This window comes from Lonchura striata, chromosome 5 (assembly GCF_046129695.1).
Source record: "Lonchura striata isolate bLonStr1 chromosome 5, bLonStr1.mat, whole genome shotgun sequence".
Classification (NCBI taxonomy): Eukaryota; Metazoa; Chordata; class Aves; order Passeriformes; family Estrildidae; genus Lonchura; species Lonchura striata.
The window spans coordinates 11,535,091-11,558,435 of record NC_134607.1 but is presented as its reverse complement, the minus strand read 5'-3'; the positions used below and the strand labels follow the sequence as shown (position 1 = coordinate 11,558,435).

Sequence of the window (23,345 nt, the reverse complement as noted above, 5' to 3'; positions counted from 1 at the left end):
GTACTTGAAGCAGTGAAGTAGAAAATGTCTCTTTGTTCTGATCTCTGCAATGTACAAAAGGTTCTCTTTGGGCTTCTGGTGTTTCACCCTTCCCTTTTTGTGTGTTGGAAGGGTTGTGCCCAGAGTAAGACTGGGTTTCTTGCCACAGTATCATAATCCATTGAAGTTCATCTCTTCAAGGATTTGGTCCAGATTTGGCACCTCTTACATATGATCATCTTTAGGATTAGATCTTTAAGACTGTCAATATAGCAGATCAGAGAGATTCTTGTGTTTGCTTGCAAATGATGGTAGATAACATGGTGTCTTTTTCTGTCCAGTGCCATCTTTGACATCTCAGTGCTCTGAGATGGTGCGGAATATTGTTGGGAAGGAAACAGATCAGCATTTATCTTCTCATAGTCTAATCAGTAAAAGCACATGTTTTGATTTCAGCAGGTCCTATGACTATCTAGGTTAATTTCTTTTGGTGTGAGCAGGGTCATGATATTCTGTCTTTTTTTGAGTTTTGAAAGGTTTTTTTAAGGGTAGATTGAAGTTCTGTGGTTTCTGATAATGACATTTTGAAGGGTAGCCTCTGAAGAAAGAGCAGTCTCTAAGGCTGAGCTCAGGTTATTGAGGGTAAAAAGGTTTTCCACTGGAATAGTGTTTGTTTGGGCAAGGGCTGTGTGTGGGCTGGATTAGGTTGAAGACAAGGTCTACTTCATTTGTGCTCTTCAAAGTAGGGGAACACTTCATGATCTAAGGCTGGGAGAAGGCTTTCTAGAGCTGCCATAAACATGTGGAAAGCACTTCTCAGACTTGGGCCTGGTTGGCAATACTGTCCCTCTCTGTGAGGTAAATGAAGCTCTTGATAGTACAGGAGTTGCTCTTTCTCTGTCTCCATTTTTCCCTGTTTTTTGTCTCCACACTGCTGTCTTAACACAGTACCCTGTGTAATTTCCCTAGGGAGATAAGCTTGCTGCTTTGTATGCAAGTCACTTCTGAGTACTGAGCAGTGACTGTGCTGCTGTTCCCTCACTCTTTGTGCACTCATGACTTTTAATTACCAATTTTCTCCAAAAACAGAGGAGGCTTCATTGGTTTCTTTGTTTGCTTTGCCTTTCCAGTGAGGTCTTGGCTCTCTGATATAATTAAGAGTGATTTAGTAATTATGCAGGCATGTGATGAGAAATTCCATGACCTTGGTTGTGTGGGTGCAAAACCACAAGGGAGCCATGGCTGAAACCTAGAGCATCCCCACTGAACCCAGCCTTGGAGAACAGGCCTGGACTGCAATCAGGAATCATTTAGAGCAGGATACATCAGCTCAGCATCCCTCTCTATCTTAACCCTACCTCTCAGGAGCAGAGACCTGCCTGACTTTTTTACATATGGGGAACATCAAAGCTCTTTGTTGCTGGGCAATAGAGGAGATTGATGTCTTAGGCCAGTGCTGTCCAGCAGTGCCTTCCTCTGAGGAAATCCTGTCCTCTTGGAGCTGATATCAGCGCTATGACAAGACCAAGAGGCTGCATGTCCTTCTCAAGTTTATGCTGAGAAGTAATGGAAGTTTTAAGCTTGTGCGTGTTAACTGAATCCAAGTAATTGATCATTTGTGGAAGCTGCAAAGATCAGATTCATTGCCTGTAGTTACTTAGATATTAATACTGCTTAAAATATAAATATTCTAACATAGCAAATCTGACATAATATCTGTTTGAATTTAACTCCTGGGTTTTTAGGAAGGCTTTTTGATACAGATCACAGGAAGTAGGATGACCAGTTTAAACCCTCAGTTAATGGTAGTCTTTAATCTATTTTTTTTCTCATTACTGGTATGTTCTGGGTGGGAGATTGTGTTGTAATCATGTACCTTGGAGTATTTTACAGGAATGTTGGTGGGATAAGTACTTAAAATAAGTGATGAGTTTAGATTTCCTGATATTCTCTCCTAGTTAGGTAGGCTTGTCCTTCAGGATTTCTCAATTTCTGAGGAGTTTGTGTTGGCAAGAAATGTTAATAATCTCTAATATTGTCTGTTTGCTATTAAAAGTGTTCACTTTTGAGTAATAGATGTGTGGAGAGTTGCTTTTGCAAGTCATCTTATGGACTGTTACAGTAGTAGAAAGAAATCAAATGCTTTGGATTGGAAGGTTGTTATTAAGGTCCAAGATTTGCCTGTAATCAAGCCCCAAGTTGTCCTGTGTACAAAATTTCCCATCCTTGTATTTGTTTTCTTTCAGTTTATGGAAAAATTTCTGGTTGTTATTTTTTAAAATCTTTATTCTGTGTCTTTTGCTTGTCTGGAATAATACTTTGCTAAACCAGTGTATCCTGTTTCCTCCCCAGCTGGATTTAAACTAATTTAATACTACATATTTGAAAAGGGCTTTAATATTATGCAAAAGTTTAACTGAGAGCCGCACTTCTGAAAACTGTAGCTGGAAAAGAAAAGCACTGTGGAAATGCTGTTTGGGGTGGGGAAGAAATCTGGTAAGACTGTAATAAGGAAGGTAAGGAGTAGCTGGCTGGGCAGCAGAGCCTTAAGGGATGTTTATAACAGAAGCAGAGCTGAAATATGAGTAGTTGAAATTGAAAATACCAAGAAAATCTTAATGGTGAGGTACATTTGTGTGTTTTAAAGACCTCCTTGTTTTAAACTTACTACTGTGATTAGTCATGATCATCAATAATGGAAGTGGGAACTAGTACATCAGTGTAAATGTATTTAATTTAGGAGGTCTGTGGAATGGAAACTTGCCAAGAAGGGTCTTGCTGCAAGCTGTACTGTGCTTTTTGTTGTGCAGTGGGGCTCTGGGATGCAGCTTGGAGCTGCATTGTGTGTGTTCCTCTGCTAGCTGCAGGGGTTGATCTTTCTAGGAAGAGTGCAGTCCACTGTGATGGCTCACCGTGCAGGAGAGTTTACACCAAGAGATGTGCTGTAGCCCAGGGAATCAATTTTTCTCCAGTTAATTTGAGAGTATTGTGACTATTGTTTAAAATCACGGTGCCTCATGGTACTTTGACGTTGTCCCAGAGGTCATCTGAAAGAGCATGCTAGGTCTAGTTTTGTTTCAGGTACCTCTCTTGAGAGGTTGTAGGAGAAGTCATTTGCTGCCAGGAAGATGAAGCAGAAGCAGTGAGGTAAAGAGTGAGTGGAGTGTCCTGGAGACATGAGGAAATTGAGAATGGGGACATTTTGCCTGTGGCTAGTTGTTATTCTTGTAGATATATGTCCAAGTAATGTGGATATATTTTCCTTTTAAGTGTAACACACACTTTGTAAGGCACCATTCATTTGTTATGGCTGCCATGATCCTCTGGAAAGTAACTTTGACAGCTTATGAAGATGTAGCTTCGGATAGGTTCCTAGACTGTAGAAAGAAGACCTTAGGAGGTGACACAAGGGTGTGATCAGCATGCTTGGAAGGCTGGGAACAGCTGGTACTAGCAGGCATCCTACACCCCCATAAAGAGGCAAAGGGAGTGTGGCTGTTTTGCAAGAGACCAGGTCACAACTCTTTCTGGATGCTGCTAAAATCCCTAAGCTTAAGATCTGGAATCCCATCTGTGCAAAACTGCAGAAGTGTTCTCATATTTCTGGACTTAGTCTCAAACCTGCTAAGCAAAAGGAGGCACACAACAATTTCAGACTTTAAGGAGCTCTTGAGAAGATTCTTTCTACTCTAACAGCAGCAGTGGAATATCTTATGGGAGTATGAGACAGTTTGCTTTAAAACAGATGGCATGTGCAATAGGAAAGGCAAACAATAAGGAGAAACTAAGGTAATTTCAGTACATATGAATTGTTGATTATTTATTTTAGTTCATGTTTTTTTTTTTTTGTTTTTGTGTTTTTTTGTTTTTTTTTTTTTCAATGCTGACAGGGAAGTCTCTTGTTTGTACTCTGTTCCTTGCTGGAGAAAATTCAATATTGAGTAGCAGCCTTCAAGTTCTTGTGAGGCAATTTTGCCCAGTGATGCCTCTGTTAATTAAAAGGGTTTTGGCAAAGATCTTATGAACTTCCCCATCCAGAGAGTTAATCCTTCACCCCTCAGTCCCTGACCGCAAGTGGCTGTGGCTATTATTCCCTGGAAACAGGCAAGGAGAAGTAATGTCATAACAGCAGTGTGAGGAGAATGTGCCTCACAGCAGTAGTGTTCCCTTATTTCTTAGTCCATGGTTTTGGCAATGCTATTGCATTCTCCCACTCCCACTAGTCTTGATACAATAACATCTGCCATGTTATTCCTTTATTACACAAAGTGATAGCTCTACCTTCTCAACCAGCTTCAGACACTGGAGATTCACATATGTTGGAGTAATTTTCTGTTCCTGTGGATGACTTTTGTGTACTCAGTCAGCCCTGGAGGAAGAGATTCAAACAAGTAATTTTGTTTTACAGGCATGACTTCCATTAAGGATCCAGCATGGAGAAAACTGTCTGGAAAATAACACTGAGTGGCTTGAAATGTGTATTACAGGCTCATTCCTATGGGGGTTGCACACTGAGGGTAGAGTTGGGGGAGGAACGCCAATGCCAAAGGTCTGTTCTTCACACTTGACTGGTGCATTAAATTCCCTTTCCATGGTGCTTCTTTCTGTCTTGCTGTGGTGCTGTCGGGTTTTGCAAATGGGGAAGGTTGTAAGGGCTTAGGTGTAAACACAACTGACAGCTGAGACAGAGCAGTGCTTTTGGAGACAGGAGACCTATTTGTAGGCGATAATGAAGAAGTTTCTGGTTTTCTTCCATCTGCATCTTCCAGAACCTAAATTATCTACCTAGGCTTTCTCTTTAACATACTATACCATCCAAATTCTTTAATTCAGGCTCCAGAAACTTTCATCCCCTCCTCTAAATCTGCCAAACATTTTGTTGAAGGAATTCACCATGCTGTGCCATTAATAATTTTTATCCCCTACTCTCTCTGGCTCAGCATGGTGAATTGGATTCCTTTCTTAATTTATACAAGAATATGATCCTTATTCTGGATTAATGTGCATTATAAAATGAGATATTTGCATTTTAATTTACTTCTAGGACTCTTGTTTTAGATTGACCAGCAAAGCTGAATCTGAAAACATGCTTGATGGGCCTAAGAGGCATAACAAGACATTCCTTTTAGAAGAGGAAGGAAAGCTGTTGCATTTCTGCTCTGTGTGAGTGCAGTAGGAATAGCCTCTGGGTTATTTGTGACATATATAGAACATTTCAATATATATATAACATTCCAGTAAAACTCAGTACCAAAAAGCAAGGAAGATCACGGTCTCCACAGTGCAGTTCTCTCTGTTGTTTTGTCTCTCTGTTGTTTCTTAGTTTGGTTTTGCTTTAACGATACTTTATGAGAGTGACATCCTGGATTTTGTTAATTCTGGGGTGAATTCAGACTCTGAGTGATTTTTTTTTTTTCTTTTGAGGAAGGGAGGGTGAGAAGCTCACAACTGAGCACCAGGACATATCATCGAAGGTGACTTTTGAGATTTGAGTGTGACTGCAATTGATTGTAGGAAAATGGAGAAGTAATACTAAACTGTTTCTGAAGAGTAAATATTATTAAATTACAAACTTCGTTTGCAAAAAATATATATGTGAAGAAATCTTTCCTTTAAGAGAGGGAGGTGTGTTTGGAAAGAAGATCTGTTAAGAGAAGTTCGCTTTGAAAGCAAAGGTGAGAAAGGGAAAAGCTAAGTTAGCAAGGAGGTTTTGTAACTGGAAGGGCTGGTAACTGTTTCTGAGGAAGACTCTTATGTAGTTGGACTTGTTTTAATTGTAGCAAAATTTTGGGTGCATCTTGGGAAGCTGCACTAGTTCTCGTGGGATGCTGAAGAGGGTCGTTGCTGAGCAGAAGTTGTGAGTGCAAGGAAGTAGAAGAATTTTCACTGAGATGCAAGCTGTTGAAAAGTACAGGGATCACTGCAACAAACATGATAAACAGAAACATCGTATTGAGTGCAAAACAGAATAATGATCCGGATACTCCAAGTCATGCTTCAAAGGCCAGTTTGGTCGTTTACCGAGTATCTGATTACAACTTCAACAGGTCAGCAAAGTGAGGGAAGACCACAGAGGCAGGCCCTTACTATGTGATCAAAGTCAGAAAGGAAGTAAGAGTTCTGAGAAGACATGAAATGTAGTTGTCTTTAAACAGATATTTCATGGTAGCAAGTCCTTTTTCTTGGTTGGGCTTTCCTTCTCCAGAATATTCAAGTCCAATTGTGCAAGACAGCAGTTTTTATACAGTAAGCACTAGATTGTAAAGGATAGCATTTAGATATGTTTTATTGAAAACTGAAGGGTTCAACGTGTGACCTGCAAGTAAAATTTAATGTGATTGCCATCAGTTACTTGGAAGTGGAGAAAATGTCAAGTCAATGCAAAAACCATTACTTGTAAACATGTGTCTTAAATGTGTGTAAAGTCTACGTTTTGGATCACAAGAAGGAAGTGGTGGTGGTGAGAAAATTGTCAGTGTTTTGTGTTGGTTCTTGCTGGCCGTAGTTTATTCTGGTGAGCAACAGTGGGATGGATTTGGCAATGGCGAGACATTGAAAATGGTAGATGAACTTGCACAGGTGGCCTTAAACTCAGTAAAATAGAAAATTAAGCAGCTACTGAAAGGTATGTGGCAAGTCCTGTGAATTAATGCAAAATTGTTCAAGTTAGTGAATAATGGACTGAAAATCTGATCTGCTGAGACTGTACTGTGAATTTGCCTAGATTTTCTTTGTTCCAGGGAACAAATGATTCCACTCTTGGTTTCACAAGCAGCCAAGACTTAATTAACACTTGGAAATTGCTTGGAGATCTTTGGGTCAAAAGCTATGAAGTTCTGAGGATATTTGATTAAATGCAAAGAAAAGTAGTGCTTTTCTTGGAGAATGATGAGAATGTGAACTGCTATCACCAGGAATCACTTTCTGCTCTTGAGGCAGGTGTGTTTTGCTCAGCATTCTTATTCTTGATGACAATGGCTTGTTTTGATGAGATCAACAGACTAAGAGCAATGTTTGTTCTGTGTACTGTCATAGTATGAAAAACCTCCATCCCAATAAAGGAGTGGGAGCTCAGCTTTCCTGATATTTTCAGCCTCACATCAGGGCAAGTCCTTTAAAGATGATCACTTCATTGTGTTTTGTTACACATGTATAAGTGAGTATTACTCACCTTGGTCAAGAAAACCGATTTAAAACCATTTGGAAGGTATGAGAGAAAGCTGGGAATAAAGATAAACTTCCTGATTGCCTGGCCAGGGGGGAGGAAGGCTCTGAAAATGTAATCCTCCCATGTGATCATGGTGATATATCTTCGGTTAAGTGAGGCACAGCCTAAAAGGGCTGGGGTGGCTGCTTGCCAGTGCTTTTCTCCTGCTGTTGCTGCCTGTGGGTGAAGCTCAGAAGAACAGTATTTCTGGCTGGTGGCTTATGAATTTCTCTTGTAGCCCCACCTGAGAGAAGGCACAAATCAGGCACTTCAGTCCAGGCTAATCTACCTCGTCTAACTATTGCTGGTAGGGAAACTGGAGCATAATGTCAAAAAAGAGTGAGCTGTGTAACAGAAATATGGTCTGTGTAGAATCAGACATGGTACCCTCAATGATCCAGAGGAATTACAGATCTTTGTAAAGGCATTAGTTCTCCCTATCCCAGATATAGTTCACAACAGGGTCACATGGGCATTTCTCCACTGCTTATGTTTCCTGTGACTCTGTAGTGATAAACATTTTCTTTTCAATGGGAACAGGGAGGAAGATCTTTGGCTAGCCTGAGAATGGAGCTTCGATGGGAGAATGAGAAGCCTAATCTTTGTGTACACACAGTTGATTAATTTAAGGTTACAAGGTGCCAAAACACCTTCTCAAGCTATCTGCCAAGTAAGATCTATTACTTCAAGCAACGTGGAAACAAAATTTATTTTTGACAGTCTTGTAAAATTCTGTCCAAACAGGATTAGTCCTCCTTCGACAAATGATTTTAAAAAGAACGACAAAACTGAAAACAATTAAGGCTATTGCTACAAAACATTAAGCTTCAGTGAGTAAATACTTAAGAAATTTTTTCAAGGATGAGTGGAAACTCCAAAGATAACAAACTATACTTCACTAATAACTTTTACTGGTTACAGTACCAGTATCAGTTACTACAACTCCTCTCCTCTGAGGAAGGGCTGAGATAGTTGGGGTTGTTCAGCCTGGAGAAGAGTTGACTTGAAGAAGACTTCATTGCAGCCTGTCAGTACCTAAGGGGCTTGTAAGAAGGATGAGGACAAACTTCGTAGCCTGTTGTGATAGGACAAGGAGTACTGGTGTTTAAATTAAGAGGGTAGGTTCAGACTAAATATAATGAAAACATGTTCTGTGATGAGACTGGCAAAACACCAGAACAGGTTGCTCAGTGTATTCAAGGCCAGGTTGGCCTAGGCTCTGACCGAATTGATCATCTGATGATGTCTCTGCTCGCTGCAGGACTTGGACTAGCTGGCTTTTAAGGGTCACTTCCAAGACACACTATTCTATGATTCTGTACTGACTATCATCAGCTGCCTAAAATATCTCAAGACTCTGCTTTGGGAAGCAATTCCGCTATCAGTGAAAGAACTCAAAAGGTCACCTGTGAAACTCCATCAGTATTGGTAAAGAACCATTTTTTCCATGGCTTCTTTTAGAAGTAATGGAGTTCTTAAAGTCATCTTTCCCAAAATTTGTCACTGTGATGGTAGAACCTATGTTGTATATGTATATTAACACTGTTAATGAAGAAGTAGATTGACCAAAATTAGCCTGTATAGTTTAACGATCTAATGCTGTACTTTATTTGCAAACACAGACTTTCTGCGTAGTATACACTGACTTTCTATTTAGTATATATTTCTTCTAAAAAAGCAAAAGCACATCTGCTTTCAGACCAGTCAGTGGTATGAGACAAGTAAAAAGCTTGGAAGGTTAAAGAGGAACTTGTTTGTGACCTTTTCCTATGAAGAAAAAAAGAGAAACTACTTTTCTGGAGAGGAGAGCATGCTGCAGGGGAAGAGGGTAAAGGGTGCTGTGATGGTAGGTCAAACTTCTAATTTTCCAGTTTTTACATGAACTTAATTCACAATAGTGGGAATGCCTTCTGAAATGAGAGATTAAAAATCAAAATGAAATTGTGAGAACATGACCTGTGGAGAGTGATATATGCTGGATCCTGCGGAGGATAACCTGGCAACCTTGATCACTCTCAAATCTGCAAGACCATTCAGCATCACAGGAACAGGGCAATATGCAAATGATGAAACACCTGCAAATCAGGCTTGAGGAGCAATCAGAGTGAGATAAACATTAATTAGTATAATACCCAAACCCTTAATGGAGGAAGGAACGTTGATTACACAGCCTCACTTGGGACTTTTTCTGTCAGAGAGGGTGTATGATGACAGTTTCTGATTACACTTACTCAGATAAGAAGTAAGACTTTAAAAAATGCTTAAATATGAAGAGAGAAGAGCAGAAAGCAAACAAGTTGATCTTTCAATGAGTGGTTGAATGTGTTTGGCTCTTCATAAGAGTATGTATTTTTACTTTTTGCCTTTCAAACTTTTGAGGTGAATTGGCTTTGTGAGCTGATTTTGAATGCTTCTCTGGATCACTGTAAACCATAAGTCTTAGCAGACTTTCCTTTGCTCTCCCTGTCTGGATCCTGAGAGGTTGCCAGCTGCAGGGGCAGAAGCACTGAGTCAGAGTTGGGAGTGGTCTTCTCACAGTGTTCATTTTGACACTTTCTTTCCTTGTTACCCTGCTCTAGTACCAGCTGCTTGGAGTGTCTGAGAATAAAATTAAATACAACCATAAACTCAATCCCTTCTTAGTCATGCCTCCTGCAAAAAAGGAGAAATTTAATAAAAGCATATGTCATTTAGCCAAAAAAAAAAAAAAAGGGTAGCTTGACTTTTAGGCAAGAAGCCAAGGTTTTATAGAATATATTTACTATATGTACCCTGAAGTTTAGAACAGCAATGCCAAGCATCCCCCTGCTATCTCTAAGGCTTGGAGCCTGGGCTGGGAGGTGACGAGAAGCCTGATTTTCTGTGATGTGTACAGTCCTCATTTAAGGAAAAAGTAATTTAATACTTCGTTTGCCTTATCCTCCTGTGCAACTTCATTTCTCATTCTGCTCTGTAATGTTCTTTCTCCTTGGTTGATCGCTTACTTTTATACTTCAGACATGAAAATGAAGTTCTTTGGTATTCTAGAGAGGTTTGCTCCAGCCTCTGGTGCCTAACCTTTCTTGTTCACCTTGGTGTGCAGCTTGCCTATCCTCTCTCCCATTTCAGAAGTTTTGTCATCCCTGTCACTTTTGGGTGACATGGACATTCAACATAGAGAGCAAAGGGTCTCTGGCTGCTGTGGTGCTTCCTTACAGCTGAATTCTGTCTTTCTCAGACACTGGTCTTGGAATCTGTCGGCCTATCTTTAAACCTTCACTGATTTTAAACATTTTTTCTGTTGCTGTCTGATCCTTAGCAAATATAGATGGTAAAAATCACAATTGTTTTGGTTGGCACTGTGAAGTGCTTGGAGACTCGTACAAATGTGGCATTATTGCCAGTGCTGACAGTACCGTCAGGCAGTGTCCAGTATCCTGATGCCAGATTCCTAATGCCTCAAATCTTTTTCCTTTGGGAGTAAGGAAACAGTGAATTTTCCATCATGAACAGACACAGCAGAGGAAGTCTTTCAGTAGCCACCTGAATCTGAGATTTATCAGAGGAGTTACAACAGAGTAAGAGGAAGTGATCTGCTCTGAGGTTGCAGATGGGACAGAGGATAGGAGGCCAGCAAGAGAGGCCCGCAAGAGGTTCCCAAGAACTGGGAGGAAGTATTCCTGGAACTTGCTGAGGGTGTTGGAGAAAATTGCCTGTAAAATGGAGAGTGGCTTAAATGCAGCAGAATGAGGACTTTAGGACAAAGGAGAAACACAAGCTAAGCTGGGGGAGAAGTGCAGAGGGCTTGAGGGCAAAAATATTTTAGAGGGACAAGAGAAAGTGAAAGCTTGAATCAAAGCAGCTGAAAGGTTGGCTTTAATATCTGCTTAGATCAAAAAATAAAAGTTTGTATGGATTAAGAGATAATCCACTGGATAGATTTAATCTGCCATGGGTATTGCTTCCCAAAAGAAAAGCACTGGGAGGGGAAGGTTGATTTGGCTCAGTGCCTAGTATTTGAAGGTAAGTGATGTATTCTCCTTTTTTCACAGACTCCCTCGCCTTTCACTTGTCCTGAATGAAGCACATCCTGCTGAAAAGGAGGGGCTGTCAGTGTAGCCTCCTGTTCCTTTGCAATTCCAATGTCATATTGAATTTAACTAAAGGCGTTTCTCAAGCAGAAAAGAGCACCAAGAGCAAAATAACACAGCAATGACTAAGAAAACAGGCATGGGGTAGGTTCAGATGCTCGTGGTGGTTTTGTCTGCCTGAGCAATTGGTTCTGAGAGGCCATATTGGGCCATTTTATTAACACTTCATCCCTCTTGTCCTAATCGTCCTTGTCTTCCCTTTAATGGAAGTTAGGGTCTGAATGCCACCTTTCCTCCAGCACTGCCCCTGAAATCCTTGGCTGTATCCCTCCATCCCTTCCTTCCTGTTTCCTTTCTGTACAGAAACTGATTAAGTCCTTTGAGTAAGTTCAGCTTCCACAGCAGTAGAAATAGTTGATCAAACATGAGGAGGTTTTTCTCCATGGATTTTTTCTGTTAAGATATATAGTGTATTATCTCTTCTAACACATGCAGCTGTATCTTGAACTGTTTGTGCTAACAGTCATGCACTTCTAGGAGCCTGTACACGTGATGGAATTTGGATTGGTCGGATTGAGGGGGTTTAATTTTTATTTCAAAGTTATCTTGTTCAGCAACAAATATATTCATTCTGTTGATTGATATGTATTCCTTCTGTGTTGTGGGCCTGCATCTGTACCATCTCAGGTGAAGGATTTTTGCAGATCTCATAAGGTCAGCGTGATTTGGCCTGTTAAATCCTTAAGCAGGAGATAACAGGAGAATGTACAGAGTGCCTCTGAGAAGATCCATCATGGTTTGAAACACCTGAGCTGGCACTGGACAACTTCCCCAGCTTGTGCTGGGAGCAGGCTGTCTGCCTGATAGAGTCTTCTTTCACTGATGATATTTGGTGGGCAGTGGGGTTGAATGTCTCCCCTCTTTTTTTTTTCTTTTTCTCTGACAGGGAAGGGAGGGGAAGAGGCTGGTACCTGGTGAAGCGCTGGGGATAATGTGGGGCAGGAAAGGGAGTGAAGGAGGTGTTTGCCTCACTAGGCCCACTCACATTCATGAAGTGAAAGTTACGAGAACATTTACTGGTTTCCAGGCCTGAGCTTGCATAACTATTTGCTTAGCACTTCCTTCTGGGAGAGAAACGTGTGCCTGGTCAGATCCTGAAAATTGTGTCTGAAAGTCAGCAGGTACTGGCTAAAAGGTAATTGATACCTTGCTTTTATTTGGAGTTTCAGGTAAGCTTTGTGGAGTTCTCCTAGGAGAGAGGTCTACTCTCAGGTGAGAGAGAAAATTGCATCATTGATTTGAGGAAGAGCAGCAAAGCAGAAATAAATGACAAGGTTTTTTGAGCTTTGAAGGAAGTAAAAATAGTTAGATGCCCCTAGAGAGCAGTACTGGAAATAGTGTCAATCAATACAATTATGAAACCTCTAGAAGAGAGGTGAACTGTGAGGTGGGAAAATTTGCTGGTGAGAGCAGTTAGGAAGGATTTAGGTCCTTCAGAGGCATCTCACGCTTGAACAAAACAAGGCAATGGGACAGCCCTATGACACATGAAATTTGCTGCTGACAGGTGCTAGGAAATGCACATTGAAAGGAACAACAGAAACTACTCTGAGAACCTATGAAGTGTAAAAGTGATAAGAATTTACTCCACTGAGGCAAAGGGAAGGAGTCAGAAGGAAATCATGAACAGATTTGTACTCAGTGTTGGTATAAAATACAAGCTGTTAGACTGTGTTTAAAATAAAATGGGGTAATAGAGAATAGTTCTGAGAGAGAATCTCATGAGGTTCAATTTTGCTCATCTCCCACTTCAAGTGAATAAGGTAGGAACAGGTTGTGTGCTATCATGCCATATGCATAAGGAAGAATTTCTTTATGCCTCTAGGAAGAGGAGAGCATGGCTATAAACAAACAGAAATACTTGAAGTTTAGAGAAAGTGAGGTTTTTTTCAGAATGGTACAAGGAGAATAGGCTGCTTGTTCTTGCTGTTTTTCACTATCTGCACTGAGAGGGCGCTTTATATTTCTATACTATAATAGAGAATGTGCTGCCCAAAGTGAAAATACTGGAAAAGATGGATTTGGTACAGTTTGAAATTGGGAATTGTGGATCACTGCTGATCTCAGATTCATTACTAAGGGGAATTAGACAGAGCAGAAAAAGATCATGAGAGCTTTCTCCTCAAAAGCAAAGAGAGACTCTCAGTGAAATTTAAAGGCAATACTTGAGACTGCATTTTTCCAGCATAGGATGATCCAGTGTAACTGGAGTGAAAGTTCAGAAGATTTTTCAGCTTTTGACCTTGTAGGTGGGGAGAATCTGCTGGTTATGCATGGGGAAGGAGGCCTCTTTGAGAAGGTGACATCATTAGCTGTAGCTGATGCCTGCTCCCAGCAGGTCTCCTAATCTCTGGCTGGACCTGTGGTGTTCCAGCACCATGGCAGCCACTCTGCATGGCATGGAGGCATTTTCAGACATGCCCCTGGCTGCCAGGTGGGAAAGAAATATGTCCACAATGTGAATGCAGAGGTATTTAGCCAATGACTGCTCTCCAGTGCTGCCATGGAGTGCTTTTCATCTCAGTCCCAAAGCATTCTGATACCATAGTGGTATGGTTTATCTGCAGCTAGCAGCTTTAGCACCACACAGCCCCTTGCTCACTCTACGCCCTGCAGGGTGGGGGAAGGAGAACTAAAAGGGTAAAAGTGAGAAAATTAATGGGTTGAGATAAAAAACATTGAAATATAATAATAATAATAATAATAATAATAATAACAATAATAATAATGTAATGTAAAGGAAAATAACAAAAAAGAGAGAGAAATACAACACAAGAAAGACAAGTGATGGAAATAAAAACAATTCCTCACCACCAACTCACTGAGGCTGGTCCAGTCCACGAGCAGTGTACCCCAGCCAACTTTCTCCCTAGTTTATATGCATGATGCCATATGGCCTGGAACATCTCTTGGGTCAGTTGGGATCAGGTGTTTTGGCTGTGTCCCCTCCCAGCTCCATGTGGTGGGGGGGGAGGCAGAAAAGGCCTTGACTCTGTCTAAGCTCTGCTGAGCAATAATTAAATCATCCCTGTGTTATCAACACTGTGTTGACAGTTTTCCATTTTTCTGTGCCTCAAACAGGCACAGGAGCATCATGCTGTGAGTCATGGATTAATCCTACTTCATGTTGGAGTACCTAAAGCTCTCAATAGGATGCAACCAGCACCGTTTTTCACTGTGAAACAACTTGCTCCCCTGAGATTCACATCCTTCTCCGAGGGGCTGGGAACTGGCTGTTTTGAAAAGAACTAGCTTAAGAAGTGTTCTTACCTCCTAGGATCTCTCATCGGGTGGAGGCCAGCCGGGCACAGCTCCAGGCAATTGGGGAGAGAGTCACACTTGCCCAGGCAAAGATTGAGAAGATAAAGGGCAGCAAGAAGGCTATTAAGGTAGTGACTTCAGTGAAGGCTGCATGGCTTCTTTTCTTCCTTATTTCTTCACTCCTGATGTAAGCTCTGGAGAAGAAAAGGTACTCAACTGCTACAGCTGCTGCTCACTCATCTCTCCATGCCTTACTGCTGAGCAGGATTCCTGACTTGGCCAATGGATGAATTTTAGACCCATGAGCCACACAGCTCCAGGCTTTGTGTAGCCTTTATATGTTTCTGTCTCAGCTGTTTCCTGAGAAAGAGAAAAGGCATGTGCTGAGCTAAGCTTAACTAACACCTTCACTTCAGGCTCAGAGACACTTATTTGAATGAAAACTGCTTTCCGAGAGACTCCCTTTAGTGCATCTTAATCCCATTGAGCCATGTAAAACTGGTGAAAATCCTTCTTTCCCCATTCTTGCTCCATTTTATATGGTATTTCCAACTCCTTTCTTCCCAGTGGAAGCCTTTTTGCTAGTGATCTCCTAGTCCTTTTAGAGAGAGAGAAAAGCTCTGGCAATTCCAGTTTCAGAAGTGGCAGCCCATGCATATTTGGGTCTGTGCACATAGCCCTTAGGAGCCTGTTGACTCCAAGGCTGTCCATTCCCACTGGCAGCAGAGGTTGCATGTTTACTTCTCTCCATGTGTTTCTGCATCATAGGCTTGCCTAGTTGTTGGGATTTTTTAGTCCCTCCTTGTTTCTCCATAGGTATTTTCCAGTGCCAAGTATCCAGCCCCTGAACGGCTGCAGGAGTACAGTTCAATTTTTGCCGGTGCAGAAGACCCAGCTAAGCAGAAATGGCCAAGACACAAGATTCAGAGCAAACACCAAATGCTGGATGAAAAAACTCTGCAGGTAAGGAGGATAACAGACCTTGGGAAGGACAAGCAAAGAGAACCTAGAGGTTGTTCATCTCTTTGATAAAGTGGGTCAGGGCTTTGGGACATAGGCTAGGAGTAGAACATATTTTCATTTGGCCTGTTAGTGGGGAGGGTGTGAGGTCAGACTGGGAAGCTTATGGAGATGCCAGTTGGAGAGGGCCGTGTCGGTACAAGAGCTTGTCTGGGTGGCTTCAATTGCCAAGTCCCTGGAGCAGTTCAATTTCCTGAAATGCTGCTGTTTCCTGCAGCAGTGTTGGTGAGTACTGCTGTCTGTTCTTAAGGGTTTGGCTGTGCATAGTGAGGCAGCTGGGTTCAAGCTCATAGTTGTTTCAGAAATAGTTTCTGAGGGCTCTCGTATAACATGAGGTGAGAAGAGGAGGGTAAGAAGGCTTGTGAGTGTGTCAGGAGAAAAAGGAGTCATTAATTAAAGCATTTTTCTGCCCCAGAAAATAGTTGCACTTGGGCATTGTCCCTGGGTTGGAAGGACAGGAGGAAGAGTTGCCGTGCTTAAAGTTTAAAAGTTGCTGTGTATGTGCTGTGTCAGGAGTAGCAGATGTGCTGTTCCTAGCAGGTTAAGGATCAATTTGACAACTTCCCTGCTCTCCACCCCTAAAGAGACTTCCTTCCTCACCCTTGTGTGACTTGGCCAAAAATAAAGCTGCCACTGAATAATTTATCATGCTCAACTTCCCTGAGTGTTAATGGAGTTGAGACTTCACACAGAGAGGTAGTTATGAATATTTCAGGCAGGCCAGGGAAGCAGGATTGCTGGCCAAATGGAGAGCTGACAAACTTGAGCAGGGTTCCTGCTTCCTTCCAGTCCTGGCAATTGTACAGGCAGAGCTGCATGGGACGTGCTGATGTCTGGCAGGGAGGCCAGTGAGTGCTACTGCCTAGCTGGTGGCTTCATCCCATTGGAGTGCAGGGGGAGCAGAGGTAGGCAGGGAGCAGACAGGGAGATGGCTTCCCACCCTGAAGGGCTGGTGCCGAAGTACGGCCCCTTGCACAGGGAAGGGATTGAGAACATCAGCTGTTAAAAAGCAGTATCCCACAAAGGCCTGTTCATCTGGCCTGCTGGCTCCAGTAGGCTCCATGTGCCATTTGCCACAGCCATTTGCCTGGGATCCCATCTCTTCTAGTCCCAGTCAGTCTCTGTACCATTGTCATGTTCTGCCCTTTGTGACTAAAGCTGCCATCACCACAGGGGCTTTGTTTCAGGCCCTGGGGGATGTTTGTTGCTCCCCTCCTGCAACCCATCTTTTGATCCTCTTTTGTGACTGTTGATCGCTCTCTGGCTTTGCTGAGTCTCTCATACAGCTGTTGTCACTCTTGCCAAGCTCACACATGAGCTCCTGTAGCTCCTCTCTGGGTTGGGGGGATGCTGTTGTCAGCTGGTGAAGGATGGAGGGGTTGATGTGCTGAATGGGGCTCAGTGTGGCCAAGCTCTGCCCACATTCCAGGGGGACAGGCCCTTCTCAGCTGTAGCTGAGCACAGAGCTGGACATGCCTTGCAGTGACAGGGAGAAGTCTAATGTTTGCATTCATGCTTTTCTCAATTATTCAGGGCTTTCAGCAGAGGTTCGCTGCCTGTTTTCACTTTTAATGAGAGCCTGTTTGCTGTGAGCAGTTGCAGTGGCCTTTGCTAAACTCCACTTACACATGGGCACGCAACATCTCACCAGGAAAGCAAACTCTGCTAATGTCAGTTTGAGGGGAAGTGGTGGCAACCTGTGTTCAGCCTTAAGGGTTTTTGCTCTGTGGGTAAGCAACTGAGTTGGAAATGTCTGGTTCTGCAGTTGATTTTAAATGCTTCCCCCTTGGAATTTCTTCTTGCCCCCTCAACCCCAAGCAAGGGAAAACTCAGCTGTTTAGAGGATGCTGTTTAGGTTGGTAAGGTAAGCTCTGATGGGTGAGAGTGCCAGAAACACAGTGCTTGTGGGAAGCCTGGAAAACCTTTTGCTTTGCACAGTGCAGTGGTAGCAGCAAGGCAGGGCTCAGCAGGGGGCTGGCTGCAGCCCTGTGGGGCTTCCCAGACGCTGGGCACTGCCTTTGTGGTGGGAGCTGTGTCTGGGTGCTGCACATGCCTCTCAGGAGACTGGCAGACAGTGTAGGAGATGTGGCCTGCCTGAGCTTTGGAAGAAGTCCAAGCAAAAATTACCATCCACTGCTGGAGTAACCTTGCTAGGCTTCAAAAGTGTCAGTAACTTGGCATGTCCTTGTGAATTCTGCCTCTCCCAGAGCCTACCATAGGCATGTGGAGGCTAAACCAGGTTTTTGTCACTTGCTTATCTTGAAATCCTTTTCCAGCTGACATCAGCACTCCATTGGTGTGGGGGGAAGTACTCCAACATGTAGTACTAAAATTCCATTTGTAATAGGGTGTGTTTAATTAAACTGAAGAACCAGAGTGACTTATATATATTTAACTGTATGTTCTTTGGAAGAAAAATGCCTGAAAATGCAGTGTCCTTGGGGGGTGTTATCCTGCCAGGTGCCAGACCCCACGTTGGGGTGTTTGAGCATTCAAGCAACTCCCATGACTTCAGTATGTCAAGGTTGCATCTAGGTACTTGAGTAAGAGTAGCACTTTGATGGTATTTAAATTAAAAGGATTATATTTCATGTTTCAGAATACTCATGCTTAGTGCTTTTATAACTTAATCCTTAGATTAAGTTTATAAGTAAACGTAGGTAATGGTTGTTTTCTCACTACACCCTTAAAGTAATGCACAATCTTCTAGTGCTATCTGAAATATACAAAGAGAGAATTAATAAAATATATAAATGACTTGAGGGCTAAGTGTATCTGAACAGTTCTAGCAAAAAAAGTCAGTACTCCCTCATGCTTAAAAAATTAAACATTGGGACATGAATATTAATGATCAAAAGAACTTTTATTTTTCAGTCTCTGCTTCTACAATCTCTAAATAAGAATTTATATATTTTTGCCTATTTGCTTCCATTAAAAAATAGAAGGTGTTAACTTCACAAGTTGGAACATGAATTAAATCAAAACCTTACATGTTCTTTCATATAGCATTTTATAGTCTCAGAGCATCATATAAATTCTTAGTGGATTAACTGAACTGTGACTAAGCAATTTCTTTGGATTTCTGGCTACCGGATTCAAGACTGAAATTTCAATAAGCAGGAACTGCTTGTGTTCCTGAGATGTGGTCTTAAAACTGAACCACCAGTGGTCTCCATTTCTCCTATACAAGTACAAGGAGGGAAGAGGGACTCAGAGAATGGGGGGGTGCAGGGATGCTGGGAGTAGTGAAGCAGTAGGAAGCTGTGGACAGTATTTGGAGTGGTCATCTTCTGGTGGCAGAAGAAAACTACAGGCATGATGAGTTACTTAACCTGACAAAGTGCTCTGGCTTCTCCTGGTATGAACACTTACTGCCTTGTAGCTTGCCTTAATTGTGAAGAAAGAACTGTGAAGGGGCTGAGGAGGGGTCTGCAGAGGGGTCTGAGGTGGAGGTTTGTTCATCCCAAACTGTCTATGTTCAGGAACTGATGCCTTTCCTCCCTCTAGAGCAGAGTGCTGTGGGTGCTGAGCTTCAAACCCCAGAGCATGTGGCAGTGGGCACTGTCACACCAACTGAAACACTGGTCTGATGTGGGATGGCAACTCCTGTGCTTTATAAAAGTCAGGCAGTTCAGATGTAATAAGTCCTTTTCAAAAGAGAGCTCTATATATTATGCGTGAAGTTTTAGAACTGAGAGAGAGAAGATTTCAGTTCATTAGAGTTGAAAACTCCTGCAAATCCCTCAGGCTTTGCAAAACCATCTTGCACATGTTCCACCCTGTGCACTCCTTTCTGCATGATCTCTTGCCTAGTGCAGACACTCTGTTTTTTCCTAACCTCTTTTTCCTTTGCCTTCCCTGCCTACCCCACCAGTGCAATCACAGCTCTTAAAACATCAAGTGAAGGCAACAGAGGGGAGGTAATAGAGATGTGTGGGGAACTCTGCCTGCATGAAAATGTGTTGTAATTGGAGACACTGTAATAAAAGCCTTTTAGGCTGTAGTGCTTGACCCCTGCCTCTGACTACAGAGCCAGTGGTGGTTTTATTCTGGTGGATACTTGCCAGAGTAGCACATGTTCAGTATGACCCATCCACGGCACCAAAGCCACTTGCCACCTGATTGTGGGGTTGTCATGATTGTGGGGTTGCAATGTTGTCCACATACTTCCTAGCTCAAAGGGAGATAGGGAGGGAGCAGCAGGTTTCCCAGATCATACAGTGCATCCAGCAGTGTGGGTTGTGGTGGCTGGGGAGAGCTGCCCTCAGCAACCATGGTTCTAATGTCTTACCACTTTTTATCTGTCTTCTTGCAGGAAAAGCTCAAGTATTTCCCTGTGTGCGTGAGCACCAAAATTCACCAGGAGGATGACGCAGAAGAAGGCCTTGGCAGCCTTCCCAGGAACATCAGCTCCCTCAGCTCCCTGCTACTCTTCAACACCACCGAGAACCTGTGAGAGCTGGAGCAGTGCTGTGCTGCTCACTTGCCCCTGCTCGTCCTCAGAGCTTTCCTTCCTCAGGCATAGCAGTGACTTTTTGCTTTCCTGAGGCAAAAGCTATCAGGCTTTTGATAGGACAGGGTTTGCTACCTCTCTGCTGTTTCCAGCTGGGAACCTTCCCAGCTTTTTGCCTTTGGTGGAAGCAGTTATTTTGTCTGCACCTGATCCTCAACTCACCTGATTAAACCCAATTTTGCACTTTCTTTTGCTTAGTTCTTCCTATTGGTCATCTGATTTCTTTCCAGCCTTGAGATACGCAGTCACTCCTGCCCTTGTCTGTCCTGTCTGCCAGCTTAGGTACTGCTTCTTCTCCTCACAATTCCTGACAACATTACTTTACTGCTTTTGCTGCTTTAAGGTCTCCACCACCTCCCTCACTGCAGTTTCCCTTCCCACTGGGCTTGTGTCATGGTCCTGGTCTCTCTGCTCTTATTGAAGAGCTACTTTAAGCTCTTCGTGAGCTTTCAGCTCCTGGACCTTGTCTTTCTTCTGAGCCATGGATCATTTCTCCTTTTTGTCTGTCCTCTTGGACCTTGAGTGACAAGTCACTGGTGCCCTGCTGCAGATTGTAGGATGGTTTCAGGCCAGGTGGTGGAAAGGGGAGAGCTTGGTCATGGTGGCACTACAGTGGGGCTTTGCTTTAGAATTAGTCTGGAGGCTGCACTGGCAAAGTGGGGAGCTGCTTGCCTCCTGGTTGTGGCGGGGAAAGGCAGAAAAATGGAGCTAAAAGAAGGAACCTGGAAGGCCCAACATGTTCCATCTTCATGAGTGAAGTCAGGTCTCTGCCTCCAAGGCCCTCTTGTGTACACTGTTTCTTCTGGCCTTGGCTCTCAAGGCAGCATCACTAAAATGCTTGTTTTCTGCTCTTAGGTACAAGAAGTATGTGTTCCTGGATCCTCTGGCTGGAGCAGTGACAAAGACCCATGTGGCTCTAGAAACAGAGACAGAAGAGAAGCTCTTTGATGCACCTCTCTCCATCACCAAAAGGGGACAGCTAGACCGCCAGGTGAGACTGCAGCTGCTTACATTTCAGAGGGTTGTGCTCAGCTCACTGAAAAGAGAAGGACTTTGATTGGGTGGTGAGCAGGTAGGACAATAACCCCTTACCGGGCTGCAGAGTACCTCATATATCAGAAGGACCTTGCCTGGTTTTGTGCTTGAGGTCCTGGTGTAAGCTTGATGAGTGAGACAAAAACCTCACACTTGGCAGGCATTTCTCTTTGCTCAAGCCTTTGGTGAGTGGTGAAAGGAGAGTAGTGGGATATCAACTCATCTTGCTTCTTGTGCCAGCTCCTGAGCCTCAGAGTCTGAGGGTAAGGTGCCACTGAAGAAGGTCCTTGGGCTGAAGTGTGATCCCCATAATTCCTGCTGGTGCAAACAGAAGGGCCAGCCAGACTGAGCAAAGGGGTGTGCTTGGTGTACACATGGGGCAGGCAGTGCACCAACCAGTTGCCCCAACATGTGACTGGTACCTGACACCTTATAAAGGCTATAACTGGGGTGTACCAATTTTGCTGGAGTGTCATTTGGGATTGGGAAAAGGAGCCTGGGAATAATTTGCTCATCATGTTGGACTGGAAGATATAATGTATATAGTGAACAAACTATTCGCATTTCACCATCACTACTGTTGCCTGTGTGTTAAACACAAAAGCAAACCCCTGTAACTACTGGGTTGTGCTTCTGCATTTTAATCTTTGAAATGGTTCAGACACTATGCTCTTCTGGAGGAGAAGGGACTGGTTTATTTAGGCTGCAGCAGTTAGTGCATGAACCCTTCAGAGTTCAGTTGCTACTATGAAACTAAGAAGAGTGCTGCACTTCCTCCTCCTGTAGTCTACCTTTCCCAAGCCTGGCCTGCAGGAGGTAGTTTCTAAGCACAGAGGTATAGGGGTAGCTGATGTACCAAGGTACACCAGCCCAGCTCTGACTGCTGCCCAGATTGTTCCCTGCAGTGCCCCTATTTGCAGCAAGCACATACTCATTGCCTTGTTGGTTTGGGTTTCTTTAGGTTGCTGAAAATTACTTCTATGTGCCAGATCTGGGTCAGGTCCCTGAAATTGATGTGCCCTCCTACCTGCCAGACCTGCCTGGCATTGCTGCAGATCTCATGTACAGTGCTGACCTGGGCCCTGGCATTGCACCCTCTGCCCCCAGCAGTGCTATTCCAGAGCTGCCCACTTTCAACACTGAGTCGGTGGAGCCTTTGCAACCAGGTATTTTCAATCTCTGATCCCAGGACCCTATGAAGGAAGAAGGCAGGGATTGCTAGGAAGTGGAGATGAGGCAGAAAGTCCCTTGGTAGAAATTTTAAGATGGATGTTGGATGGATGATGGATGTTGTACCTCTGGCTTAGGCCTGAGGGAGAGCTGCAAGCTGCTGAAGTTCTGGCCTGACTGCAGCCACTTTACCTCCCTCCCCCTCTCTCTGCATAGCTAGAGAGGAGGGAGCACAGTGTGCAAGGACTGTGTGTGTGTCAGCCTGGTGGGATGCCCTTGTGCAAGTGGGATGCAGCTGGGGAGGGAGAGTAGAGGAATCTCAGACTCTTGCCTTGGTCCTGCCTGCTGTTAAGGGTTGGTGTGCGAGGCAGGAGTGCTCTACTGCAGTGCTGAGGACTCTATTGCTGCTGAGGCATGTGAAGCTCTGAGCTGAAACTCTCCATGTGCCATCCCCTGGGACTCTTCAGATACAACTTCTTTTGTATTTCAGATCTTCAAGATGCTAAGCTACTGCCACCTCCTCCCCCTCCACCTCCCCCACCGCCTCCTGTTATGCCAACTCCGGTGCCTCCTCCACCGCCCTTGCCCCAGCCCACAGCACCCTTGGAATCAGCTCAGTCAGCCAGCGAGGAGAGCAGCAACACAGTGCCTGCAGGTAAGGGCTGGACTCCTCCACAGCTGCACCAGCCTCCTTGACTTCAGCCTATGTCCTTGGGGGCCTTCCCAGCCTTCCAACAAGGGAGGTGGTGCAGTGGAATGAGATGCTGTCAAGGTATTGGAGTAGCCCTTGCCATGGGAATTTGGCTGGGCCTGTAGCTGATGCACTGATTCATGTCTGCTGCCTGTCCTTCCTGTCCCTGCAGCTTCAGTCCAAGGAGCCCCAAAGGAGGTGGTAAACCCCTCCACTGGGCGTGCCAGTCTGTTGGAGTCCATCCGCCAAGCTGGGGGCATTGGGAAGGCCAACCTTCGCAGTGTCAAGGAGAGGAAGCTGGAGAAAAAGAAGCAGAAGGAACAAGAACAAGGTGCTGAG

The 23,345-nt window shown here is 43.7% G+C and overlaps 1 protein-coding gene across 4 annotated transcripts in view; it reads left to right on the top strand.

Moving 5' to 3' along the window:
• Positions 1-23,345, top strand: part of WASHC1 (WASH complex subunit 1) — a 37,042-nt gene that overhangs the window by 11,349 nt on the left and 2,348 nt on the right. For 3 of the 4 annotated variants that reach the window (XM_021535084.2, XM_021535085.3, XM_077783282.1), the window contains 7 exons: positions 14,594-14,705; positions 15,394-15,540; positions 19,913-20,049; positions 20,966-21,101; positions 22,107-22,311; positions 22,806-22,970; positions 23,179-23,337. In XM_021535084.2, coding sequence (XP_021390759.1) covers positions 14,594-14,705; positions 15,394-15,540; positions 19,913-20,049; positions 20,966-21,101; positions 22,107-22,311; positions 22,806-22,970; positions 23,179-23,337 — 1,061 coding nt within the window. Of the gene's footprint in view, positions 1-11,217; positions 11,401-14,593; positions 14,706-15,393; positions 15,541-19,912; positions 20,050-20,965; positions 21,102-22,106; positions 22,312-22,805; positions 22,971-23,178; positions 23,338-23,345 lie in introns of all 4 variants that reach the window. The other variant, XM_021535086.3, reaches the window with a different exon arrangement.